Consider the following 24,133-nt stretch of genomic DNA (forward strand, 5'->3'; position numbering starts at 1 on the left):
GAACATTTTTAATGGTAGTTATATACAGTCTAAAGGTGGAGTGTGAAAATATTTCCTATGCATATCTGTGATTTTAAGGACAACTGCTCTGGATTTGTGCTATATGGTATTGTTGTATCCCTGTATTGTTCTAATTAATCATTTGTAATTTACTTGAATAAAATATGATCAGGTGAAAATATTTCTAATACATATCTGCAAGCTTGTAATTTTGTAACCAACAGATTTATTATGTGATTGTGTGAAATTAATAACAGTACTGATGTGAAATATATACAAGATTGGGTACCTGAAATAACATTTTTTTTCTTTTTATTTCAACATGTTTGACGGGATGTCCACCACAGCAACCACAACTGGACGCAATGGGAAAGATGGAAAGTGATGACATCAAGCAAACATGACCAAATTGAACAATTTATTTTAATCTATGTGACAGATATAGATGAAAATTAATAAAAAAAAGTTTATTTACCATTTAATGTGTATAAAAAGCATATTTTCATTGTTGGATGCAGTTGGACGCAAATTAGGGTGACCCCATAATACAGATGCAAAAAATATACAAAATGCTATACCAGTGGGTGAGATGAAACTTCACAAATTCCTCTAAGACTCAATATCAAACCATTTTAATTTTTCAGCCAAGGGACAAGGTCAAAAGCTCAGGAATGCACTGCAACCTTGGTAGACACATGCCTATAATTATGAGTACTTACTGACCCTCACTGTTTGATTCTAACATGACCCAAATGTAGGAGAAATCACCCCTGGACAAAACACACCATTATATTTTTTCATGATGGTGTGATGGTAGTAGTCAAAATTGTGATGTAATGTGATTGCTTTGTCCAAATATGGACTATCATCACATCATCACTGCCATTAACACCATCATAATTATCATCAGCATAATCATCACTACCATTATCATTACTACCAGCACTTTATCACACTCCACTCTGACCACCACAGTCATTTAGTCACCTACTAAATAGTCACCCTGGTCATTTAGTCACAATATGTTGGTGTGCAGCAAGTTGAATATCACTCATTTGAAGAAGAGGAATTGAGTCAGTGTGATGAAAGCGAGGAGAAAGAAAGAAAATGAAGACAAACAAATAAAGTCAGTCATGGCCACAGTGGCAGAGTGTGAGTGTGAGTGTGAGTGTGTGTGTGTGTATATATATATATATATATATATATATATATATAAATGGAGTAGGAAACACAGGAGTCCGAGTTTATTCCCAACTAGTTTTGCAGGTATGCTTTTTCAAAGCATACCTGCGAAACTTGTCAGGAATAAACTCAGACTAAGACTCCTGTGTTTCTTACTCCACTTACATACTTTTGCATACACTAAATGGCCCCCAGTTAACAGATTTACATCTTTTCAACTACGTTAACTTAATTCCATGCCATCACAGTCAAGACTGATGAGGAGCTCAATGGAAGCATATATACGGAAACTGATATGTGGTCAAGCTCAATACTTGAACCCAGCTCAGATGTAACAAGTGACAGTGACTTAGCCCACTGCGCAAAGTCACTGTTATGTCTGAACAGGGTTTGAGTCCTTAGCTTGACCACATATCAGTTTCCATATATATGCTCCCATCTAACTCCTTGTCAGTTTCGACTGTGATGGCATGGAATGGAAGTGAATTAATGTGGTTGAATAGTCACCACTCCCCACCACAAGTGTCCTGCCTTCAACAAGACCTAGATGAGGTGTATGTTTGGACTATAAGCAATATGCACTTCAATGAGAAAAATGTTGAAATGCCGAGATATGGACACAACCATGAAATAAACAAGATGACAATGCTGTATGATAAAGGGGGGGGCCATGAAATTGCAGACAACCCATGATCTCTGGGAGTGCACCTCAGCAACAAGAGTCAAGAAATACCAAAATAAACACCATGCGAGGAGAGCATTTATTAATACATTTTGCTCGTAACAGCTTTTTCAAACAGTCTTAATACACACAACTGAGATATAAGAAGATCGGGGGAGGGAGGGTATTTGTTCAGTTGTGTACATGGACGTGATATACCGTTAGAAAACTAAATACCAATTTTGTAAATTATGATACATGAACGTAATACCGGTATGGGATTATTTTGGCGGAAATAAAAATAAAAAATATCTTGCTACAAGCAAATATACTAACAAATGAAGTCGTTAGTCTAGGATCGGGATGCCATCTTTTCGTTTATCAAGTGTTGTCTGCCTGGTGTACGCCCTCAGTACTTCCGCCAGTACCTCTCGAGGTATATATTCTTAAAGGAATGCTATGGAGCTGAAAACCATGCATTCCTTCAAGCTATGAAAAACCTATATACCCCACATTCAGTGATTGAACAGGCCACCAACATCCGTGACTACGATCCAGATGACCTTAAATTATAGGTACCAATTTACTAAACACGTTAGGTTAGGTTAGGTTAGACAAATTTATCATCCTTTAATTTCTTCGACGTCGGCATCTATCATAAACATGGCATACCATTCGTCCGGCACGACTTCATTACTTACGAAATCTGTTTTAGCAACTTTATTTCTGCCAAGAATATTGCATACTATATTCATACATTATAATTTACAAAATTAATATTTAATTTTCTAACGCCATATCACTTCCATGTACACAACTGAACATTTACCAATGGGAGGGAGAGAAGTAGGATCACTGGATACTAGGATAGGTTAAAGTGAACCAAATGTCTGTGAACAGGAAAGGTTAGGAATAAGATGGAACAAGTGGCGGTAAATTTTTAGTTATGCACATCTGAGCGATAAAGCAATAGAAAATTAATTAATTTTGTAAATTATGATAAATCAATGATTTTCTTGGCAGAAAAAAAGTTGCTAAAACCTATTTACTAACAAATGAAATCGCAGCGGCTAAATGATATATGATGTTCGTTTTCATAGATGCAGAGGTCGAAGAAATGAAATGTTGATAAATTAATCTATTCTAACCTAACCTACTTAACCTATATTTAGTAATTTGGTACCTCAAATTCTAAAGATCATCCTGGTCATGGTCATCACGGATGTTGACGGCCTGATTATTGTACCTTGGGCAATTACCAGACGCCAGTAGAATCCCATGTTCTCTCATAAAGTCCAAGGAAGCCCTATTGTCTTAGTAACAGCATTTATCTATTGGAGAACACCCCATCCACAATGTGAAAGCTATCATCTGATAGTGACTGGACTGTATCCTAGCTGCTTTCTTAAATTTCCTTGTAGCAAGGTTTTGTTTTTTATTTCCACCAAGAAAATCATGTATTGCATTCATGTATTATAATTAACAAAATTTAATTTAATTTTCTAATGCTTTATCACATAGGTGTGAACTAAAATAATACCCAATTGGCTGGGTGAAGGATACAACCTAGAAAGCTGCGATGATGGCTGGCTAGGTGCTGACTATAGAAGGCTAGATTATTGCAGCCTGGTCAAACCACAGGAAAGGAGACATAACACCAAGAGGCAGTAGAGGTCTTTCACCAGGAAAATTTAGGAAACAAAGAACCTTAGTTACTAGCACAGACTGCAGAACCTGGGTCTGTACTCCTAGCATTGGAGACAGGTATTGTGCCATCAACATCTGTCAAGTCCTAAACCTTGAGAGCCTGACCCAACACAGCAAGGCTACAGCCCTACATGACAGGGAGAAAGGGGTGCCAATGCAAAAGACACAGCTAGCCATCTATAGCCCCAGAGATCAGAACCATGCTGGCAGCCAGTCTCCCTTACGAAGGACCAAAAATCTCCAACTCAATGCCAAAGGAGAGAGGCATGTCTGGGTGCACAGTAAAGTTCAAAGCTGCACTAGACAGATTCCTGAGAACATTACCAGATGAATTCCCATGTGCTAGGGTATGCAGCTCAATATAGAACCTTCAACACAATACCAGACCAAGTGATTCTGCAAGAAAAACATGTTGGGCAGCAGCGGCGTACCACCATGCCTGTGAAACAGCGCTTCTAGACGGAAACTAGTAAATAAGCAAGTAAATAGCCTGGAGAAAACAATTTATCCAAACACTGCCATGCAATACTAATACCTATATACCTACAGTATACCAACATGAACATATAACCCCAATAAATATGGCATATAGCACTCAATATTCTCACCACTCGACATATTTACTACACGTTTACACTCCCATACCAGCACTTACACCTTCCTATCGACTGAAATCGTCCCGACTGTCCTCATGGTGTACTGCCAATTTTCCGATTACTAAGGTTATTTACACTGAACTATAACGTCCTAATTGCAAGTGCATTACAAATTGCAATATACTGCCGAATCATACAACACAGGCTTCAAATGAACCAATATATACGATTCCCCCACTACTGTTTACCACGTCCACTTCACACTGACATTTGTACTGTTTTATTTATATGTCGATACAAACAAATATCGACCGTTTACATGATTATACCACTTTTAAGTATATCTAGGCCATCTCTGTAGTTTAAGAATTCACTAGTTTTACACGATGGAACAAATTTTTCACGATAATCTTTGGCAGTACTCACAGTTTGCCTCACTAGATGAAGAGGACTCTTGGAAGAAGGAATACTGGAAACGTTTGGGATTACGAGAATCTCCTGAGGGATACTTACTACTTCAAAAAACAATTTATTTTCTTGTTGTATTCTATTTGAGAATAGAAAATTATTTTACTATTTTATTTTTATTGAAAAATTTTATTTGATAAATTTTATAGCAAACTGAATGCAATAGATAAACCTAAAATAAAAGTTTCTTTTCAGCAACCTCTGCATAATTTCGTTGGAATGCGAGGTCAAAAATACAATAAAGGCACCAACATATTAAACAATTCTAGGGAAAATTGAGACCTTTCGGCAATGAATAATATTTAAAAAATTATCATGGGTGTCGTATATTACTAGTGTGAAAACATGGAAAGAATAAGCCTGAAATAAGTACTAATTTGACTATCGATAAGGACAAAATCATACTGGAACGTGGATATTGTTTGTTATCGAGTAAGAAGGGACAAAACAAAAGTGATAGTCAATATCTTTGTCTATATTACTCTGTAAACCCTTCTTTTATTGAAAAGGAGATATATGTGTTAATTGAAGTTGTGAGTGTCAAAGCTGTCATGTAAACTCGGTGGTTTTCATTCAGAAGAAGGGAGAGAAGAGAGTCAGGTAAGGTCTTTTGTTTGTGGAATCAGCTGTGTTGGTGACCGAGGAGACAAGACAGAGGCCTCTGACCCTAGCCCACCTCACGAGAGCTTAACACTCTCACCTTTGGGCAAAAACTCATCTTAACTCAACATTATTTTGTTGGGCTGCCGTCTGACCAATTCCTTACTAGGCTTGCGTCTTTGAAAGAAGTAACTGCACGGTCCATTCGTGTTAGGCCTTAAGCTTGGTGTCAGTGACAAAGTGTATAGGTTTGCTTGAGGAAAACACGTCAGAAAACAAACAATGGAACGGAACTTGACCCACGCCAAATATTCTAACGATGTCCCATAAAAGAAAAACAGCCAATATTTATAGGTTTTGCTGCCAGTTTAAGTCAATAAGACAAAGGATTGCTCTTTGAATGATAACAAGTCTTGGTAGTAGATCGTTGGCCCCTCACAATGGAGTACTTGAGAACCAAGTTTCTTGACACTTGGTGACTTGGTCACATTTACTTTCCTGTAAGTGACTACAATTGTATATTTTTGGACAATTCTTCATGCATATTAGTTGAAATCTGAAAAAAATGTTAGGAATGAAAAAAAAAATGTAAATAGATCTGAGAATCATGAATTCTTAGTTAATCAGTTTAATATTTAAAAATAATAATTTTGAATTAAATTAAGGAAAATTACATAAGGAGGAAGTAAGACTTTATCAACAGGACTTATGCTTTTTCTTTTGGTTTCCAAATTTGTGAAAACAGGTATTAGAAGCCATACTTAATAGAGGTGATCTTTGATAATATGTCATGAACCAAGGGTAGTTTAACTAGGATTGCTAGATAGTGTATTCTTTTATATGATAAGAATCATTAGTTTTAGATTTTAATTCTCTCAAGTGATACCTAAGTCAAGGTTTAAAATTCATTCAGATGCCTAATATTTGAGGTCATTAACCTTCAAAGGCTAAAGCAGTGAACATTAAATATCTTAATCATAAAAAATCCAATCTTATCCCACAGATAGTAATTACCTCACCTGTTGTCATGATGTCTTATATTAGAGAAACACGTGACTATGCTATTTTATCTATGCACTGATTTTAGATCAGTCTGTTGCTCTCACCACATGCAAAGAGAACCTATTAAGCAATTTAAGGTAACATTGGCTTTTGTTTAGACAATAACTGTTTCCTCTTCATGAAATTTCTGAATGGGTCAGAATAAAGTTTAGTCAGTTGGTTTCACCTGGAACTATAGACAGTGACATACTATGGTAGTGGTGGTTTTTGACAAGAATTATAATTGTTGGCTTGTATTTCACTAAGTGGAAAATCTGTAGCCCCACAGTACCTGGCAACAGTGTATTGGGCCTCCCATAGATCTCTCTGGGAAGAAACTTTGGATTGTTATCTATGTTTTATTAGTGTGAGACTGTTTCTATATCACTAGCAGAAAGGAGTAGGGGAAGGGGAGCTGTCAACAATTATCAGCTCTCTACATGTGAAAAGGTGTAAGAAGACCAGTTGAAGGTGATATGGAGAGATCTTTGGCCCAGTCATGAGACTGAGTGCCAGTTTCTCAGGGCTGTGATTCCTGATGGAGATGAGGGAATGAAGGTAAATGGGCAGTTTTGCTGTCTTGCAGGACCACAAAGGACAAGCAGTATAGTATAGACTATAGTAAACAGAAATAGCAGGATTTATGAACACAACAAATCATTGCTACTTAAAAAGATTAGTTAATATACAAAACAGCTTGAAGATAAGAAAAATATATAAACTAACAATATATCTCCTTGAAAGTGGTGACTAAGAAATTGTGAAGAAAGCATAGTCACTGAAAAATTAGGATAGTAAAAATAACAAACAGAAGGAATTTTACAAGGCCCTCAAGAGAAAATTTGAAGAAAAGCAAGGAGCTATTTGGAATGTGAAATGAAAATTAAAATCTGGAAGATAGATTATCAAGATGGCTTACTTGTAATGACTTTTGTGGCCTATATGCAGATGGGGATGCTCACTGGCCAAGTGATTCAGTGTCACATTTTGGGTCCAAGGTTATAATTGAAATGGGTCAAGTCTGCCTGGCAGAAAGCAAGTTCATAGTAAGGGCATACTACATTAAATTCCCTGTTTAAAAAATTCTCTAATGTGGCATAATCATAGCCCTCCTTGACATAGAGAAGCAGACAGAGTGTATAGTTCAATAGTTTAGTTCTGAGCATGTTTAGCTTCGTATTTGCTTTCCCAGTGTTTCTCTAATGGGAGAGGGGCTCAAGGTCTTGCAAGTCAACAATGAGTCTCAAGATGGCTAGGTCCTTGTTCATTGGCAAGCAGATTCAATTTAGGGTGACAGCCAGATGCTTTGGTTGTCTGAGGAGGATTAATGTAACTGAGGATTTGTTGGGGGGAATGCTGACATAATTTGCACAACTTACTTTCAGTTCCATAGAGTATGCACTTGGCACTGGCCTTGTAGTTTTGTTATAATATGATCAGGTTGTGTGCATTATGATACTTCAATATTGAATTCTGGGTTCAGTCTGGATAGGTAACACATGAATAGATTAAACATTGTTGACTAATATTGCTACCTAGCAGTATTCTACTCCCATCTACAGCAACCTATCCCAAGTACCCTACTTCCTTTGGCACACACACAGGTCACAAAACACTTCATAGAAGACTGACATAATCTGTATTTCTCCATATTACCTCGGAAATCGACCCAGCAGGGAAATCACTTCCAATGCAAGCAATAATTGCACTGGCCCACCTTCATTCAGGTCATCACCCTGCATTAACAGTTCTAGCACAGAATTGGCCTGGCAACAAATACCAGTTGCCTTAGGTGCAACTACCATACAAAAGACACAGATCACATGCAACACTGTGGCAGGATAGTGGTGTAAATACAATGAGCTGTTGTATTTTTATTTTTTATGTTTTGTCCTGGTAAGGACAAAAAGTCAGAATTAAAACTACAACAATTTTCTGTGTTTACCTCACCACCTTACCACTCATCTGTCTAACATATATAAATATACTACACTGCCTTTCTCTTTCAAGACATCAGCACAAATTCTCTTCACTGAGTGACTTATGGACTGAGCTGGTGGCTGTGGCTCGTTCCCTGAGGGCCATTCTGCAAGAGAAAGCCTGGGCATTAGATTAATTGGTTATTATTCCTCATGGAGTTTTTTGGTCTCTGAGAGATGCTAGTATGTAAGCCATTTATAGTGATTTTTGTACACGTGTTAATGATTTATAACAGGAGTGTCTTTTTTCAGGAATAAACAGTGCTTCTATCCTTGGGGACAATATCATAATAATCCATGACATAATCCCATAGGCTCATTATTCCCATATACAAAATCCCACTGGTCAAAATCTCACACCTAACATAACCTAACCACCTAACCAATTAACCCAGTCCTATATTCGTTAATAAATTTATCAAATGAAAGTATACTTTAACATAAATGTAGTGTATATTCATACTATCAACATCCTGGAATATTTAAATATGTGGGATTTTGATTTGTGGGATTTTGGGTGTACGGCTATCATACTGAAGAGGTGTTGCCATAGAAGCTATGTTGAAGATATTTTAGGAGGGTAGCAGAACAAAGGAATAGTAAGATATTAATTTCTTTATCATTATCACTATTATTATTATTATTATAATAATAATCTAGAAAGAGAGTTGATGATAGCAAATACATTGTTTCGGAAGAAAGTCAAGCATAAGTACACGTGGGAGAGGATGGTGGATGGAAGGGTTGTAGATAGAGTGTTAACCACTTCCATACGCTGACGCCTACGTAGGCGTCATGAGGAGCAAGTGGGTACACGATGATGCCAACGTCGGCGTCTTGATTATATTTATTGTAGTCTTACCTACGTAACCTCCATTCTCTCTAAACTGGCTTCATCATATTTTCTATGGTTATCAAAATTCATGGGTGAAAGAGAACAAACAATTGAGCACTGACTTTATTTTTTATAATGCGATTATTATGAAGCAACATCGCACGTCGGGCAGCTAATGCTGCCAGACATGCGATGTGCCCCGGAGTGAAGAGGTTAATGGACTATGTTGTGGTAGATAGGAGTGTAATAGGAAGAGTTAAGGATGTTCATGTGCTAAGGGGAGAGAGTGGGGGAATATCAGATAATTTTTTGGTGGAAGGTAAGTTGAGAATGGAGGATAGATGGAGAAAGGAAAAGGACAAAAGATAGGGAGGTGCTTAGAGTGAACTCTTTAAATGAAAAGAAGGAGGAGTACAAGAAGCTGAGAGAGGAGTGGGAGGGAATGAAGGATAGAGTCGAGCTAGGAGTGGAGGAGGAATGGGGATGGTTCAAGGAAGGAGTCACAAAGTGTGCAAAGAGTGGAACAAGGACAGGAGGAAATAGAAGGAAGGGTAGTGAATGGTGGGATGAGGAAACAAAGAAGGTTGTAGAAGAGAAGAAGCAAGCTTTCACAGATTGGTTACAAAATAGGACAAGGGAGTCATATGAGAGGTACAAAGAAAAGAAAATAGAAGTAAAGCACAAGATAAAGGAGGCAAAGAGGAGAGCAGATGTGAAATGGAGTGAGAGTATGACAGAAAATTTTGAAAATAATAAAAAGATGTTTTGGAAAGAAATTAAGAGAGGAAGAGGAAGCAAATCAAGTAGAGAAGAAAAGATAAAAGGTGCAGATAGAGAAATGATAATGGAAGAGAAGGCAGTAAGGGGAAGGTGGGCAGATTATTTTAGGGAGTTGCTAAATGTGAAGGAGGATAGGGAAGGAAAGATAGTTGCAGTGAGAAGTGCTAAGAAAATGAGAGTGATGAGTGAGGAAAATGGAGGAGAAATAAGGAAGGATGAAGTGAAGGGAGTTGTTAAGATGATGAGAGCAGGTAAGCCACCTGGTCTGGATGGATGCCATGCAGAATGTCTAAAAAAAAAGGAGGTACAGTGATGGTGGACTGGCTGGCGAGGTTATTTAATGTTTGCTGGAGAGAGGGTAGAGTACCGGAGAACTGGAGAAGTGCCTGTATAGTTCCACTTTACAAGGGAAAAGGGGACAAGTGTGAGTGTAGTTTCAGAGGGATTAGCTTGTTAAGTGTAGTTGGGAAGGCTTATGGGAGGATCTTGATTGAGAGGATTAGGAGAGGAAGAGAGGGAGTAATTGGTGAGGAACAGTGTGGATTTAGGACAGGTAGAGGTTGCGTAGATCAGATTTTTGTTTTAAGACAGATATGTGAGAAAGCTATTGGAAAAGGTAAGGATGTTTTTGGGCTTTTATGGATCTGGAAAAGGCTTATGGCAGGGTAGACAGGAAGGCACTGTGGGAGGTATTGCAGATATACGGGATAAGAGGAAAGCTTCTAGGAGCTGTCAAGAGTTTTTATGAGAGTAGTAAAGCATGTGTCAGATTAGAAATGAAGAGAGTGAGTGGTTCGAGGTAAAGGTGGGACTTCGTCAGGGATGTGTTGTTTGCTGATGACACTGCTTGTAGCAGGATCAGAGGAGAGATTGAGGAAGTTGATGACAGAGTTTGGGAGAGTGTGTGAAAGAAGAAAGTTGAAGATAAATGTGGGTAAAACTAATGTGATGAGATGTACAAGGGGTGAAAGTGGCAGCAGAGTGGAAGTGAGCATTACGGGAGAGCGACTGGAGGAAGTGGATAGTTTTAAATACTTGGGTGCGAAGGTGGCAGGAAAGGGTGGAGTGGAGGTAAAATGTAGATTGAGAGAAGCGAGTAAATGCCTTGGTGGATTAAAAAGTGTAATGAGGAATAGACATTTGGGAATGGAGGCTAAAAGGAGATTGTATGAAAGAGTGATTGTGCCAACAGCACTGTATGGGGCAGAAACATGGAACATAAGAGAAGAAGAGAGAAGGAGTTTGAATGTGTTTGAGATGAGGTATCTGAGAAATATGAAGGGGGTTACTAGGTTGGAATTGATAGAGTGAGAAATGAGGAGGTGAGGAGGACAGGGTGGTAAGGGAGTTGGGAGATAGGGTGGATGAAAGAGTATTAGGATGGTTTGGACACATGGAAAGAATGAGTGAAGAAAGACTCGTAAAGAAGTTATGGAAGGCAGATGTGGAGGGAGTGAACATGAGGGGCAACCTAGGATGAGATGGATTGATGGGGTGAAAAGGGTTTTGGGGAAGAGGGGAATGTCCGTTGAGGAAGGACGGGAGAGGACAGAAGACAGGGAGGAATGGAGAATGGTTGTATATGGATGATGTTGTGATACATGAGGTGGAATGGGGGGGTGAGGTACCATGTGTGAGAAAAATTTGACGCAGCCTGAAGGGATTTCTCCCTGTCTTCTTTTCTGCATGAAGGGACAGAAAGGGGGGGTCCCCAATTTAATGAAGCAGCTTGCTGTGGATGTGCTGTGTCTTGCGACACTGCCTCTGACCCAGGGCAGTGAACAAGATGCAGTGATGACCCGTCATCCAGGAGGTGCCAAAATAAGAGGGAGGGTGGAGGGGAGTGGAGTGTATTAGGGATGGAATGGGTGGGAATGGTTTTTGTGCCTTTTTCTTTTTGGCTACCTCCCTTGTAAGGGGGGAAATGCCTTTGGTATATGTATGTATAATTATTATTATTATTATTATTTATAATAATAATAATAATTAAAAAAGAAGAAGAAGAAGCCTCTGTTACAGAAGAATGCTGAATGACTTGGTCTGTAGGGATGTCAATAAAGTTGATAAAATATTGACTGTATAAAACATATCAGTATCCTGTACAGGAACAATATACAGATGGGATGGTGCTTTCTAAAGCCATGTTGATCTCATGATAACGGTACCGTACATGCAGTTTGATTCTTTGAGACCAGCTTCTCCAATAGTACAATAAGAAGTTGCTAGTTGTTTGTGCAGTAGGCTTGACCTCAAGATGATAATATGTACTCTTCCAAGTTGCTGATAGCTCATATGTCATGACTTTAGAAGTTGAAAATTATTGTAATGTTGCTTTTTCAATGGTTGAGGGGCAAGTTTCTTGTCATTTCGGCTTCCTCCATGAACTTTAAACATATCAAAATATTGTATAGATGTACCCACGTTGGTTTTTCAAGGTGTCTTACCTAAAGCACTGAGCAAGAATTTTAGGTCTGTTTTGGGGCAAAAATGTAATATAGACATGATTTTGCATACAAAATGACCAAAGAGACATGAAATTGCAGTCTCTATCTGTGTATGTTCTCCCAAGGCAGTTCTGTGATAGCCACTTTATGAAACAGGAACTGAATATGTTTTGTATAGAAATGAATCCAAAATATTAACCAGAAATAATTGGAACTATTTCCAAATTAAGTAGCTTTGTATTTAGACAGCTGTCAGTTGAGTTTTCTTTGTAACCAGTATCAGTGGCAAGATTTTAGGGGCAGGTGAGGATTTCACATGGCCTTGTTATGGCATGAAAGGTCTTTTATAAGTGTAATTTTCCATTGTAATTGTTAATCTAATCAACTAAAGGATGGACACTAGACTATAGTGGGAAGTAGGCCTTTTCTTCAATTAGGTTAAATCATTGATTCTCAACCTGTGGTTCATGGACCACTAGGGGGCCACAGTCCTATAACTAGTGGTAGTGAATGGATGCACAATGATTATTTGTAGTGTGAAAGTGATCTTGTCCCGTTGGCTGAAAAACAGTAACAGGGAATATGTGACAAAAAGACTAGATCACTCTGACAGATTGCCCAGCATAAAGTCTTTTGCTATGCTGATGGTTTCTCTTTCTTGATTGGAATTACCCGACAGTAGTCAGAATAATGATATGATTTGCCATTTGTGATGAGAGGCTTAACAAAATTAACGAGATGTGGCACTATTTCCAAAGGGTTGGCAAGAATCTCAGTTGCTGTAATTGTGCAGTAATAAAAATTTGTATTTGATAACATAAAAGTTTGGTCAATGGTGAGATTGTTCATTAATATTACAAAATTACTGTGATTGAAAATAAAGTTAGAATATTTATATTTTGTATCATTATTTTTCAGAGAAACTTGTAGGTCCGTGGAATTTCAACACTCGTATAGAATATGTGTAAATTGATTGGCATCTTATCGCGGTTGTGTGAAGCCAACCATAGAACCAGAGACACTGAGGAAGAGATAAGAGTATTACATTGCAAGAGGCAGACCATAAGAGTGCAGTGGTTGTCATAATAGCTCCCTGTACTTACTCACTGCCAAGATTGCTTCTTCACCACAAATGTTTGATTGGGAGGAAGGAGATCGGTTCTCATTTGAAGATTCCGAACGGTTTGAGGAAGACTCGCTATGTAGTTGGATCAGTGAACCTGAGTCCTTATGCAATAATTGGAGGGGCTGGAGACGACCAGGCAACAATTCCCTCCTTATCAACTATGGACGCAACAGATTTGGTCAGAAAGGTAAAGATTTATTTTTCTTGCCTATGACATTGTTCAATATAGTCTAAGCAAGGAATTGTTCCACTGCTGAAACCAGTGATTAACCTAGAAATGATAGTTGGAGAAAGGAAGAAAGAGCTCTTAGCATTCTATTCCCACATTAGGTCTCAATCATTCATAATTATTTTCTTTTCCTTTCTTATAGATGGCAAAGTTATGTCCCTCACAGAAATGTGTGCTCGCACTATTGCGGCACACATCCCCTTTGAGGTTGTTGAACAGATGATGCCACCTGTACCAGAGCAATTGCAGCTGCAGATTGCTTTTTGGAGCTTTCCAGAGAATGAAGAGGACATCAGACTGTACAGCTGTCTGGCCAATGGCAATGCAGAGGAGTTTACAAAAGGGGAGAATCTGTATAAACACAGGAGTGTCCATGATCCATTGCAGATTGGTATGTGAATATGTTGTACAACCCAAAGACTAAAGCTTTGTAATAACTGTGTCAACTTGTCGTGCATACTGGATACTTGTAATGATAATACCTGTAAGTTGTGATGGTGGAATGAGCAGTTCTTCTCTTTTTCAGGTTTTCATTTGTGTGCAACCGTAATTGTTTCATCAGGCACCAAAGGCCAGTATAATGTTGCAGTCACCTTTGATAGAGGGAGAATAACAACATGTAATTGTACATGTACTTCAACTGCCTCATGGTGTTCTCATGTTGTAGCCGTTTGTTTGCATCGGATTCATCAGGTGTATATTGTGTGACACTTTTTTTTTTTTTTTATATAGGCTAGTAATGGAAAATTAAATTGCATAAATATGTGGGCATCTAGGTATATATTAGTTTAGTAATGCAGAATTGGCCACAGTTTAGGTATTTGTATTTGATGTATTGCCAATGATAGTATGTCTATTTTAGTTTTTATTAGAATTGCCAACAAAATTGGTGTAGCCTATGCTCATAGTACACATGGCTTCAAAATAGATAAATAGAAACTACAATAGGAAGGCAGCACACCATAGGTTTATTCTTCTTCATGCAAAACCATGCCCAATGAGTAGAAATCTGCAAGTAATATTATCAATACCTTTGGACAACTGAAAAATTGCAATCTTGAAGATCTTGGAACATATCAAATCTTTAAAGCCATGCATATCTGTTCTACATTTTTTTTTTATAATAACTACAATGGTAGTACATCAGGTATGAATATCCAAACTTAAGGTAACATTAGTTTTTACAACATAGAATGAAACAAAATCCACTTCTACAACATATGGCTCACAAGTAGTATATCAAAATCTGCCACCAGTTACAGTTTAAATTATTAAATGTATCTCTCAACCATTCAAGAAGTGCTGTGCAAAGATTTGTGTTTCACTTTTACCTTGTCTTCATCATTTTGTTCTTGTTGTTCCTCCACCACCACCACCACTGCCAGGTTTGTAAAACAATGTTTATTTCTTCCCAACAGCATAATACAGTGAAATTAAGAGCTCCTGTAAGCGAATCCCTTTCAAGACTTCAAAGAGACCAACTGCAGAAATTTGCACAGTATTTGATTAGCGAGTTACCTCAGCAAATATTGCCAACTGCACAGCGTCTAATTGATGAAATCCTTTCTAGTCAGCCCCTTGACATCAATACAGTAAGTTTCACTACTGTATATCTCTATTTTGTCATGGACTGTGTAACCTGAACATTTTTGTAGATTTAGTTGTATTTCCAAAAGGAAGTGATCTATAATGTTGTCATTCTATACAATATATTATTTTCATATTGCACAAATGATGATATAATAGATGGTTTTGTTTCTTGAAGTTGTTAGAACTCACTACTTTAGTAATGTTTAACTTTGTGTTCATAGGTGTCAGGGGCCCCAGATCCCACTGCAGGTGCCTCGATATATGAGCAGACAGCTTGGTGGCTTGATGAAAACAATCTTCATGAAAATATTCGAAAAATTTTGGTCAAGTTTTGTGTACCATCTCCCATAGTTTTCAGGTAGGCAAAACAAATATGTTGTCATACAAAGATTTGTATATTGTATTTGTTAAGATGTACTGTATGAATGGTGTTCAGATATAAAATTTATATGTTTGGATTTGCTTCATTACAGTGATGTGAACTATTTAAGTACTACGGCACCACCAGTAGCCGCAGAATGGGCTTCGCTTCTTCGTCCACTGAGAGGAAGAGAACCAGAGGGCATGTGGAACTTGTTGTCCATTGTGCGTGAGATGTTCAAGAGGAATGATCGAAATGCTATTCCACTGTTGGACATCATTACAGAAGAATGTTTGGCAACTGACAAGGTGGGTTATGGGTTTTCATTTTGGCTGGAATATTAGGTTAACAGCTAATATAAAGGTTCACATTGTATTTAAAAAAAGCTTGAAATTCAAGTTTATCACAATAGTGTTTTTCTAGTTTATGTTTGAGTTTGTAGAGATAGTTTCGGTGCTTATAAGAAGGATTACTAAAGAATGTTTTTGCTGGTGAAGTATCTTTTCTTTAACATTTATTAATTAACCTAGGAGGACAGGAGAAAATAGAAGGAAGGGTAGTGAGTGGTGGGATGAGGAAGCAAAGAATCTTATTGAAGAGAAGAAACAAGCTTTCACAGATTGGTTACAAAATAGGATGAGGAAATCATATGAGAGGTACAAAGAAAAGAGAAGAGAAGTAAAGCATAAGATAAGGTAAAGAGGAGAACAGATGTGAAATGGGGTCAGAGTATGACAGAAAAATTTGAAAGTGATAAAAAGATGTTTTGGAAAGAAATTAAGAGAGGAAGAGGAGGTGAATCAAGTAGAGAAGAAAAGGTAAAAGGTGCAGATGGAGAAATGATAATGGAAGAAAAGCCAGGCAGTAGAAGATGGGCACAGTATTTTAGGGAGTTGCTAAATGTAAAGGAGGATAGGGAGGGAAAGCACTGGGAAAAGCAGTGGAAAGCACTAAGAAAATGAGAGTGATGAGTGAGGAAAATGGAGGAGAAATAAGGAAGGATGAAGTGAAGGCAGTTGTTAAGATGATTAGAGTAGGTAAGGCACCTGGGTTGGATGGGTGTCATGCAGAATGTCTAAAACAAAGGAGGTACAGTGATGGTGAACTGGCTGGTGAGGTTATTTAATGTTCATTTAACAGAGGGTACAGTACCAGACTGGAGGAGTGCCTTTATAGTTCCACTTTACAAGGGAAAAGGGGACAAGTATGTGTGTAGGTTTCAGAGGGATCAGTTTGTTAAGTGTAGTTGGGAAGGCTTATGGGAGGGTCTTGATTGAGAGGATTAGGAGAGAAACAGAGAGAGTAATTGGTGAGGAACTGTGGGTTTAGGACAAGTAGGGGTTACATGGATCAGATATTTGTGGTAAGACAGATATGTGAGAAAGCTTATGAAAAGGTAAGGATGTTTTTTTTACTTTTATGGATTTGGAAAAGGCTTATGACAGTAGACAGGAAGGCACTGTGGGAGGTATTACAGATATATGTGACAGTAGGAGAGCTTTTAAGAGCAGTCAAAAGTTTTTATGAGAGTGGTAGAGCTTGTGATAGAATCAGAAATGGAGAGAGTGAGTTGTTTGAGGTTAAGGTGGGACTTTGTCAAGGATGTGATATGTCGCCTTGGCTGTTCAATTTATATATGGATGGGGTGATGCAAGAGGTAAATGCAATGGTAGTGGGTCAAGAATTGGAGATGGTTAAAGAAAATGGAGAAAAGTGGGAGATAAGCCAGTTGTTGTTTGCTGATGACACTGTGCTTGTAGCAGGATCAGAGGAGGGATTGAGGAAGTTAGTGACAGTTTGGGAAGGTGTGTGAAAGAAGGAAGTTGAAGATAAATGTGTGTAAAAGTAAGGTGATGAGATGTACAAGGGGAGAAAGTAGCATCAGATTGGAAGTGAGTATTAAGGGAGAGAGACTAGAGGAAGTGGATAGTTTTAGATACTTGGGTGTGAATGTGGTGGGAAAGGGAGGAGTGGAGGTGGAGGTAGAATGTAGATTGAGAGAAGCACGCAAATGCCTTGGGGGATTAAAAATTATGATAAGAAATAGAGTATTGGGAATGGATGGTAAGAGGAGATTATATGGAGTGATTGTGCCAACAGCACTGTACAGGGCAGAAACATGGTACAAAAGAGAGGAGGACTTTGAATGTGCTTGAGATGAGGTTTCCGAGAAGTATGATAGGTTACTAGGCTGGATAGAGTGAGAAACGTGGAGGGGAGGAGGAGAACCGGGGTGGAAAGGGAGTTGGGAGATAGGGTTGATGAAAGAGTATTGGGATGGTTTGGACACATGGAAAGAATGAGTGGAGAATGATTAATAAAAGAGATGTGGAAGGCAGAGGTGGAAGAAGTGAACATGAGGGGTCAACCGAGGATGAGATGGATGGATGGATGGATGGGGTAAAAGGGGCATTGGAAAAGAGGGGAATTTATGTTGAGGAAGGAAGGGAGAGGAGAGAAGATAGGGGTGAATGGAGAATGGTTGTATATGGATGATGCTGTGATGCATGAGGGGGAGTGGGTGGGGGATAGAGGGTGAAGGAGTATGTGTGAAAAATAAATTGACACAGACTGAAGGGATTTTTTCCTTTTGTCTCCATTTCTGTTTGAGGGGACAGAAAGGGGGGGTTGCCTTGCTGCGAATGTGCTGTGTCTTGCAACACTACTTCTGACCCAGGGCAATGGGCAAGATGCAGGGATGACAAGTTATCCAGGATGAACCAAGATAAGAGGGAGGGAGGGAGGTCAATGGGAGTGGAGTATGTGGGGATGGAATGGATGGGAGTGGTTTTTATGCCTTTGTTTTTTGCCTACCTCCCTTTTAAGGGGGAAAAGCCTTTGGTGTATGTTTGTAATTAACCTACTGCACACATCCTTAGTAACCTTAGAGAATTATATACACTGGTCCCAAACAATCACTACTGTCAATATCAACATTCATTACTAAATCAGGAACCCCGTGATAAAAACCCAGAGAAGAAAATGTTCCCATGGCACAAGAATGGCACAATGGGACTAGCTCACAAAGGCTTTGGTCTTCACGTGGCACTAAAACTATACTAACACAGAATTGGCCAGACACCATATACCTCAGGTGGAGTCACCACACAGAAGTACAGGACATGATGCTTGGCACTGCCACAAGCTCACTCCTGCAAAAGAGATCTGAGGCTGCACATGCATGAGATTGATAGATTGTCATAGAATACTTTGATTATTGTTATTGCATTTTCACTATTCTTTTTACAATTTCTTTTACCATTGTGACTTTACAGATCTTGGGTTGGTGGGTCAACACAAAAGTTGCCCTCCATGTGGGCCACTCAGGTCATGGTGGTAAAAACAACATGAACTCCAATAGCCATGGTAGTCAGTATGCTTGTTCATCACTCTGTGATGAGATTGTGCTCTTGTGGAAGCTGGCAGCGCTCAACCCTGCACTGTCACCACAGGAGAGAGAGCAGCTCATCATTCAGTTCAAGGAGTGGCATCTCAAGGTGTTGGATAAAGTGGCCAAGAACAGAGGTTAGTAATTATTGATAAGGAAAATCTAGATTGTAATTTATTGATTTATTTTAAGTATTTATTATTATTTTCTTAATTATGCATTATTGGGACACTAGGAATGTAATAGTATTAAGAGGGATCAATCTGGTGTATGAGAAGGTGTTAAGGAGGGGAACAGAAGTAATTGGCAGACATCATTTTAGATTTAGGAGAGGAAAAGGGTGCCTAGATAATTTTTTTTTTATAAAGACAAACATGCAAGCAGTTTTTGGCATAGGTTAAGGATAACATTAAGGTTTTTGTGGACTTGGAAGTCTGTGACATGGTTAACAGACATTATAGGATGTGGAAGATAGAAGGAAGTATGTTGAAGTTGTCTAAAGTTTTTATGTGAGTAGTAGAACATGTATGAGGGTAAGGGATGGAGAGATTGGGTGGTTTGAGGTGAATAGAGGGAGTGGGGCGAGGGAAGAGGGTTAAGTGGATCTGTACACAACATACCCTTTGCACTCTTTAAATATTGGCAAGTTCTTAATGATTTATTCACGTTCATCTCGCCCATGTGGGGTATTGGCTGCATGTTATTGTAGGGGTTCAAACCTGCTCAGTAGCATGCAGCTGATACTTAAGGGTCTATATGGGGTGCCCATATGGATCAGAGGCACACATCATTTTGTCTATGATAGATGAAATATCTATTTACAGAGAAATTATGTTACAATGAGTCCTCCTTTGTACAGTAATTCTATATCCGGTAAATTCACAATTACGGTATTTGGTAATTAATACCCTCGATTCTATTTACGGTAAGAAAAATTCACAGATACATTATCCACTTGTGTTTTGTTTACACCGTACCGTAGCGCCACCATGCCATGCAGCCACCACAACAATAAGTCTCTTCCCGCATTCGGCATACAGTAATTTCAATTTGCTGTAAGGTTTTCAGGAACGCATATGTACTGTATAATGAGGACTTACTATACTTTATTATATTGTAACTATCCCTCTGTTATGCTGCCCCACCACTCTTAATACTGTCCTCTACTACTTCTCTGAATATACATTTCCTTTTTTGCCAAACCCTGTGGTAGGGGAGAAAGAATACTGCCACCAAGTGTTCCCACTTGAGTCATAAAAGGCAACAAAAACAGGACAGGGATAGGACTAGACATCCTACTCTGTAGCCCACAGGGGACATTCCTAAAAAAAATCAAAGGCATAAGAGGGTCTGGGAGGAGTTTTCCAACCAGTATCCTAAGGTTTAGGTCTATTAATGTGCATGGATATGGTACAGATGAGAGCAAAAGGGAGGAGATAGGCAGTATGTTTGTGAGAAGAAAAATGGATGCATTGGCATTGAGCGAAACTAAGTTGAAAGGGAGGGGTGAATTTGAGTTTGGGAGTGTAGTGGGGAGGGTGTCAGGAGTGAAGAGAGGACGAGGGAGAGAAGGGGTGGCTATACTAGTAAATGAAAAAATAGGCAAGCATGTGGTGGAGTGAAAGGTTTCTTCAAGGTTTATGTGGATGAAGGTGAAACTGAGAAGGGAGATGTGGGTCTTTGTAAGTGCATATGGGCATGGTAGTGAGAAGAGGGTAGAGGAAAGAGAAGCATTTTGGATAGATTTGAATAAGTGCACAGGGGGTTTAGGGAGAAATGTCAATGTAGTGGTACCAGATCTCAATGCTAGGGTAGGAGATGAACCAATAGATTTAGTGGTTGGAAAATGTGGAGTTCCAGGAAAAAATTGTAGTGGAGAGTTGATGGTGAATGTGCATCTAGAGAGTTGATGATAGTAAATACAGTGTTTAGGAAGAAAGTCAAGCATAGGATAGGGTGGTGGATGGAAGGGTAGAAAGTAGGGGTTTAGTGGACAATATAGTATTAACTAGGAGAAGAGTAGGAAGAGTTTTGGATGGACATTTTTGTAGGGTAGAGTGGTGGAATATCAGATCATTTTCTGGTGGAAGGTAAGTCAAGAGTGGAGGATAGATGAAGAAAGGGGAAAGTACAGAAGGTAGGGAGGTGCTTAGACTAAACTGCTTAAATGAGAAAGAAAAGGAGAAGTACAAGAACAAGCTGAGAAAAGAATGGGAGGGAGTGAAGTATAGAGTAGAACTAGGAGTGGAGGAGGAATGGGGATGTTTTAAGGAGGGAGTCACATGGTGTGCAATGATGGTATGTTCAACAAAGAGAATAGGAGCAAATAGAAGGAAGGGTTGTGAGTTGTGGAATGATGAAGCAAAGAAGGTTGAAGAAGAGAAGAAACAAGCATTCACAGATTGGTTACAAAATAGGAAGAATATGAGTAGTACAAAGAAAAAGAAGAGAAGTAAAGCATAAGACAACGGAGACAAAAATGGAAGGCAGATGTGAAATGGGGTAAGAGTATGACAGAAATTTTTGAAAGTAATATAAAGATGTTTTGGAAGGAAAAGAGGATGGGAAGGTGAATCAAATAGAGAAGAAAAGGTAAAATGTGCAGATGGAAAGCTAATAATGGAAGAGATAGCAGTAAGAGGAAGATGGGCAGAATATTTTAGGGAGTTGCTAAATGTGAAGGATGATAAGAAGGGAAAAGTAATTGCAGTGGGAAGTGCTAAGAAAATGACAGTGAGGTGAAAGTGGGACTTCCCCAAGGATGTTGTGTTGCCTTGGCTGGGGTTGAGCAAGAGGTAAATGCAAGGGTAATGTGCTGGGGATTGCAGATGTTTAAAGAGAATGGAGAAAAATGGAAGATAAGCCATTTATTGTTTGCTGACGACACTGTGCTTGTAGCAAGATCAGAGAAGAGATTAAGGAAGTTAGTGGTGGAGTTTGGGAAGGTGTGCAAAAGAAGAAAATTGATGATAAATGTGAGTAAAAATAAGGTGATGAGATGTGCAAGGGGAGAGGATGGTAGTAAATTAGAAGTGAGTATTAAGGGAGAGAGACTGAAGGAAGTGGAAAGCTTTAGATATTTGGGTGTGAATGTGGCGGGAAAGGGAGTGGAGGTGTAGGAAGAATGTAGCTTGAGAGAAGCAAGTAAATGCCTTGGGGGATTACAAAGTGTAATGAGAAATAGACATTTGAGAAGGGATGCTAAGAGGAGATTGTATAAAAAAGTGATTGTGCTGACATATTTGTATGGGGCAGAAACATGGAACATAACGAGAGGAAGAATTTAAATGTGTTTGAGATGAAATGCCTGAGAAGTATGGTAGGGGTTACTAGGCTGGATAGAGTGAGAAATGAGGAGGTGAGGAGGAGATCAAGGGTGAAAAGGGAGTTGGGAGATAGGGTTGATGAAAGAGTATTGGGATTGTTTGGACACATGGGAAAAATGAGTGAAGAATGATTAGTAAGAGAGGTGTGGAAGACAGGTGGATGGAGTGAACAGGAGGGGTCGACCTAGGATGAGATGGATGGATGGGGTAAAAGGGGCATTGGGAAAGAGGGGAATGTCTGTTGAGAAAGGAAGGGAGAAGAAAGAAGATAGGGATGAGTGGAGAGTGATTGTGTATGGATGATGCTGTGATGCATGGAAGGGAGTGGGTGGGAAGAGGTGAGGGGGAGCTCGCCAATTTAATGAAGTGGCCCTGCTGTGGATGTACTGTGTCTTGCTACATTGCTTCTGACCCAGGGCAGTGGCCAAGATGCAGGGATGACCCATCATCCAGAAAGAGCCAAGAAAAAAAGAGAGGAAGGGGTGGTGAATGAGAATGGAGTATATGGGGATGAAATGGGTGGGAGTGGATTTTATGCCTTTGACTATCTTCCTTGTAAAGGGGAAAAAAACCATTGGCATAAGTATGTTCATCTCCATAGATTTTTTTTCTCATGTTAATTTTTTCTGCACATGCTATCTATTAATTTTATCCCGAAACTTACTTTCACTATTCCATGAATTTCAGATGGAAGTAGTAATAATGGCAGCAATAAAAAGAACAATGATGCCCAGGTGTTTCCTGGGTTTAAGCTGGCCATTGAAGCTTGCTTACTGGATTGGAATGACTACTTCATTCCAGGAGTAACGTATTCCCAGGGAAATTCCTCCCTGTACTACTGCCCTGTCATGTGCTTCCGTCAAGATTCTTCAACCAGACAGGAGGCAGTGTCGGGCCAGGTGTCATCAGCACATGTTAGAAAATGTGATGTTGTGATTGGGGGTATAAAGAGACCCATAGAAAGAAGAGTTGTGATCAGCCCCAACACTGGGGACCATGATGGCAGGCTTGGAAACATGTCCCATCAAGATCGGCTCTGTCTCGGACAAAGTGGAAATAGGAGCAGTGTTAGTAGTGAAGGGTTTTGTGATCAAGACCTTGGAAGAGATAGTGACTCTGGTCAGGACAGATCACCACAACAAGGGGATTCCGGTCAAGTATCTAGACAGAACTCAAGAGAAGACCGGCCCTTGGGGGCAGAAGCTTTGGTGGTGAATAATGTTAGTTATAGTGATGAAAGGGATAAGTCTTCCCCAGAGGACCTGGATGTTCTGGAGTGGTCAGTGGGTGCTGAGGCAAGTGGAAGTGGATGGAGAAAGAGTGATAATCGAAATAGAAGAAGTGGGGTGCGATACTCATCAGCAGACAGACTGGTGGATGAATATGATCTGTATTGTTATAATGCGAACATGCTAGTCGAGGTCAGCAAAGCAAGTGAATCTTCCAGTGAGAGAAATGACTCCGTCTTCTCAGGTATTAAGAAATTGGAAGATCCCCTGGAGATTTTATTTGCACGTGCAGAAGGTTTGCATGCTCACGGGCATGTGAAAGAGGCAAGTTGCTTGGCTGTTCAGCTTGCTCAGGAGCTCTTAGCCAACCCTCCTAACTTGATGGTGGAGATCCCCCAACCACAGAGCAAGAGTAAACGGAAAAAGGTGAATCCAGCCTCTCACCAGATCTCGTGCCTGGCCTCGGCTACCTTGGCCAAATGTGCCTTCCTTTGCACTGTTCTGGCAGAAAACCCCAAAAACACTTATTTGGCTTTTCAAGTGGCAATGTTTGGTCTGGAAATGGCTCGGCCACCTGCATCAACAAAGGTT

General features: G+C 39.3%; 2 protein-coding genes across 4 annotated transcripts in view; one reads left to right on the forward strand and one right to left on the reverse strand.

Moving 5' to 3' along the window:
- The window catches only part of LOC143033947 (small ribosomal subunit protein uS11), a 28,603-nt gene extending 23,894 nt beyond the window's left edge, over positions 1-4,709 (reverse strand). Inside the window, exon 1 of the mRNA XM_076199638.1 lies at positions 4,573-4,709. The gene's annotated coding sequence lies outside the window, so the exon portion shown is untranslated. The remainder of the gene's footprint in view (positions 1-4,572) is intronic.
- A 272-nt stretch (positions 4,710-4,981) lies between these two features.
- The window catches only part of Dora (zinc finger SWIM domain-containing dorado), a 69,912-nt gene continuing 50,760 nt past the window's right edge, over positions 4,982-24,133 (forward strand). For 2 of the 3 annotated variants that reach the window (XM_076199634.1, XM_076199636.1), the window contains exons 1-9: positions 4,982-5,214; positions 13,212-13,606; positions 13,791-14,039; positions 14,175-14,341; positions 15,067-15,240; positions 15,460-15,596; positions 15,712-15,907; positions 18,875-19,124; positions 23,001-24,130. In XM_076199634.1, coding sequence (XP_076055749.1) covers positions 13,426-13,606; positions 13,791-14,039; positions 14,175-14,341; positions 15,067-15,240; positions 15,460-15,596; positions 15,712-15,907; positions 18,875-19,124; positions 23,001-24,130 — 2,484 coding nt within the window. In that variant the 5' untranslated portion in view covers positions 4,982-5,214; positions 13,212-13,425. The remainder of the gene's footprint in view (positions 5,215-13,211; positions 13,607-13,790; positions 14,040-14,174; positions 14,342-15,066; positions 15,241-15,459; positions 15,597-15,711; positions 15,908-18,874; positions 19,125-23,000; positions 24,131-24,133) is intronic. The other variant, XM_076199635.1, reaches the window with a different exon arrangement.

Source organism: Oratosquilla oratoria, chromosome 16 (genome assembly GCF_046742065.1).
Source record: "Oratosquilla oratoria isolate Oo_2021 chromosome 16, ASM4674206v1, whole genome shotgun sequence".
Lineage (NCBI taxonomy): Eukaryota > Metazoa > Arthropoda > Malacostraca > Stomatopoda > Squillidae > Oratosquilla > Oratosquilla oratoria.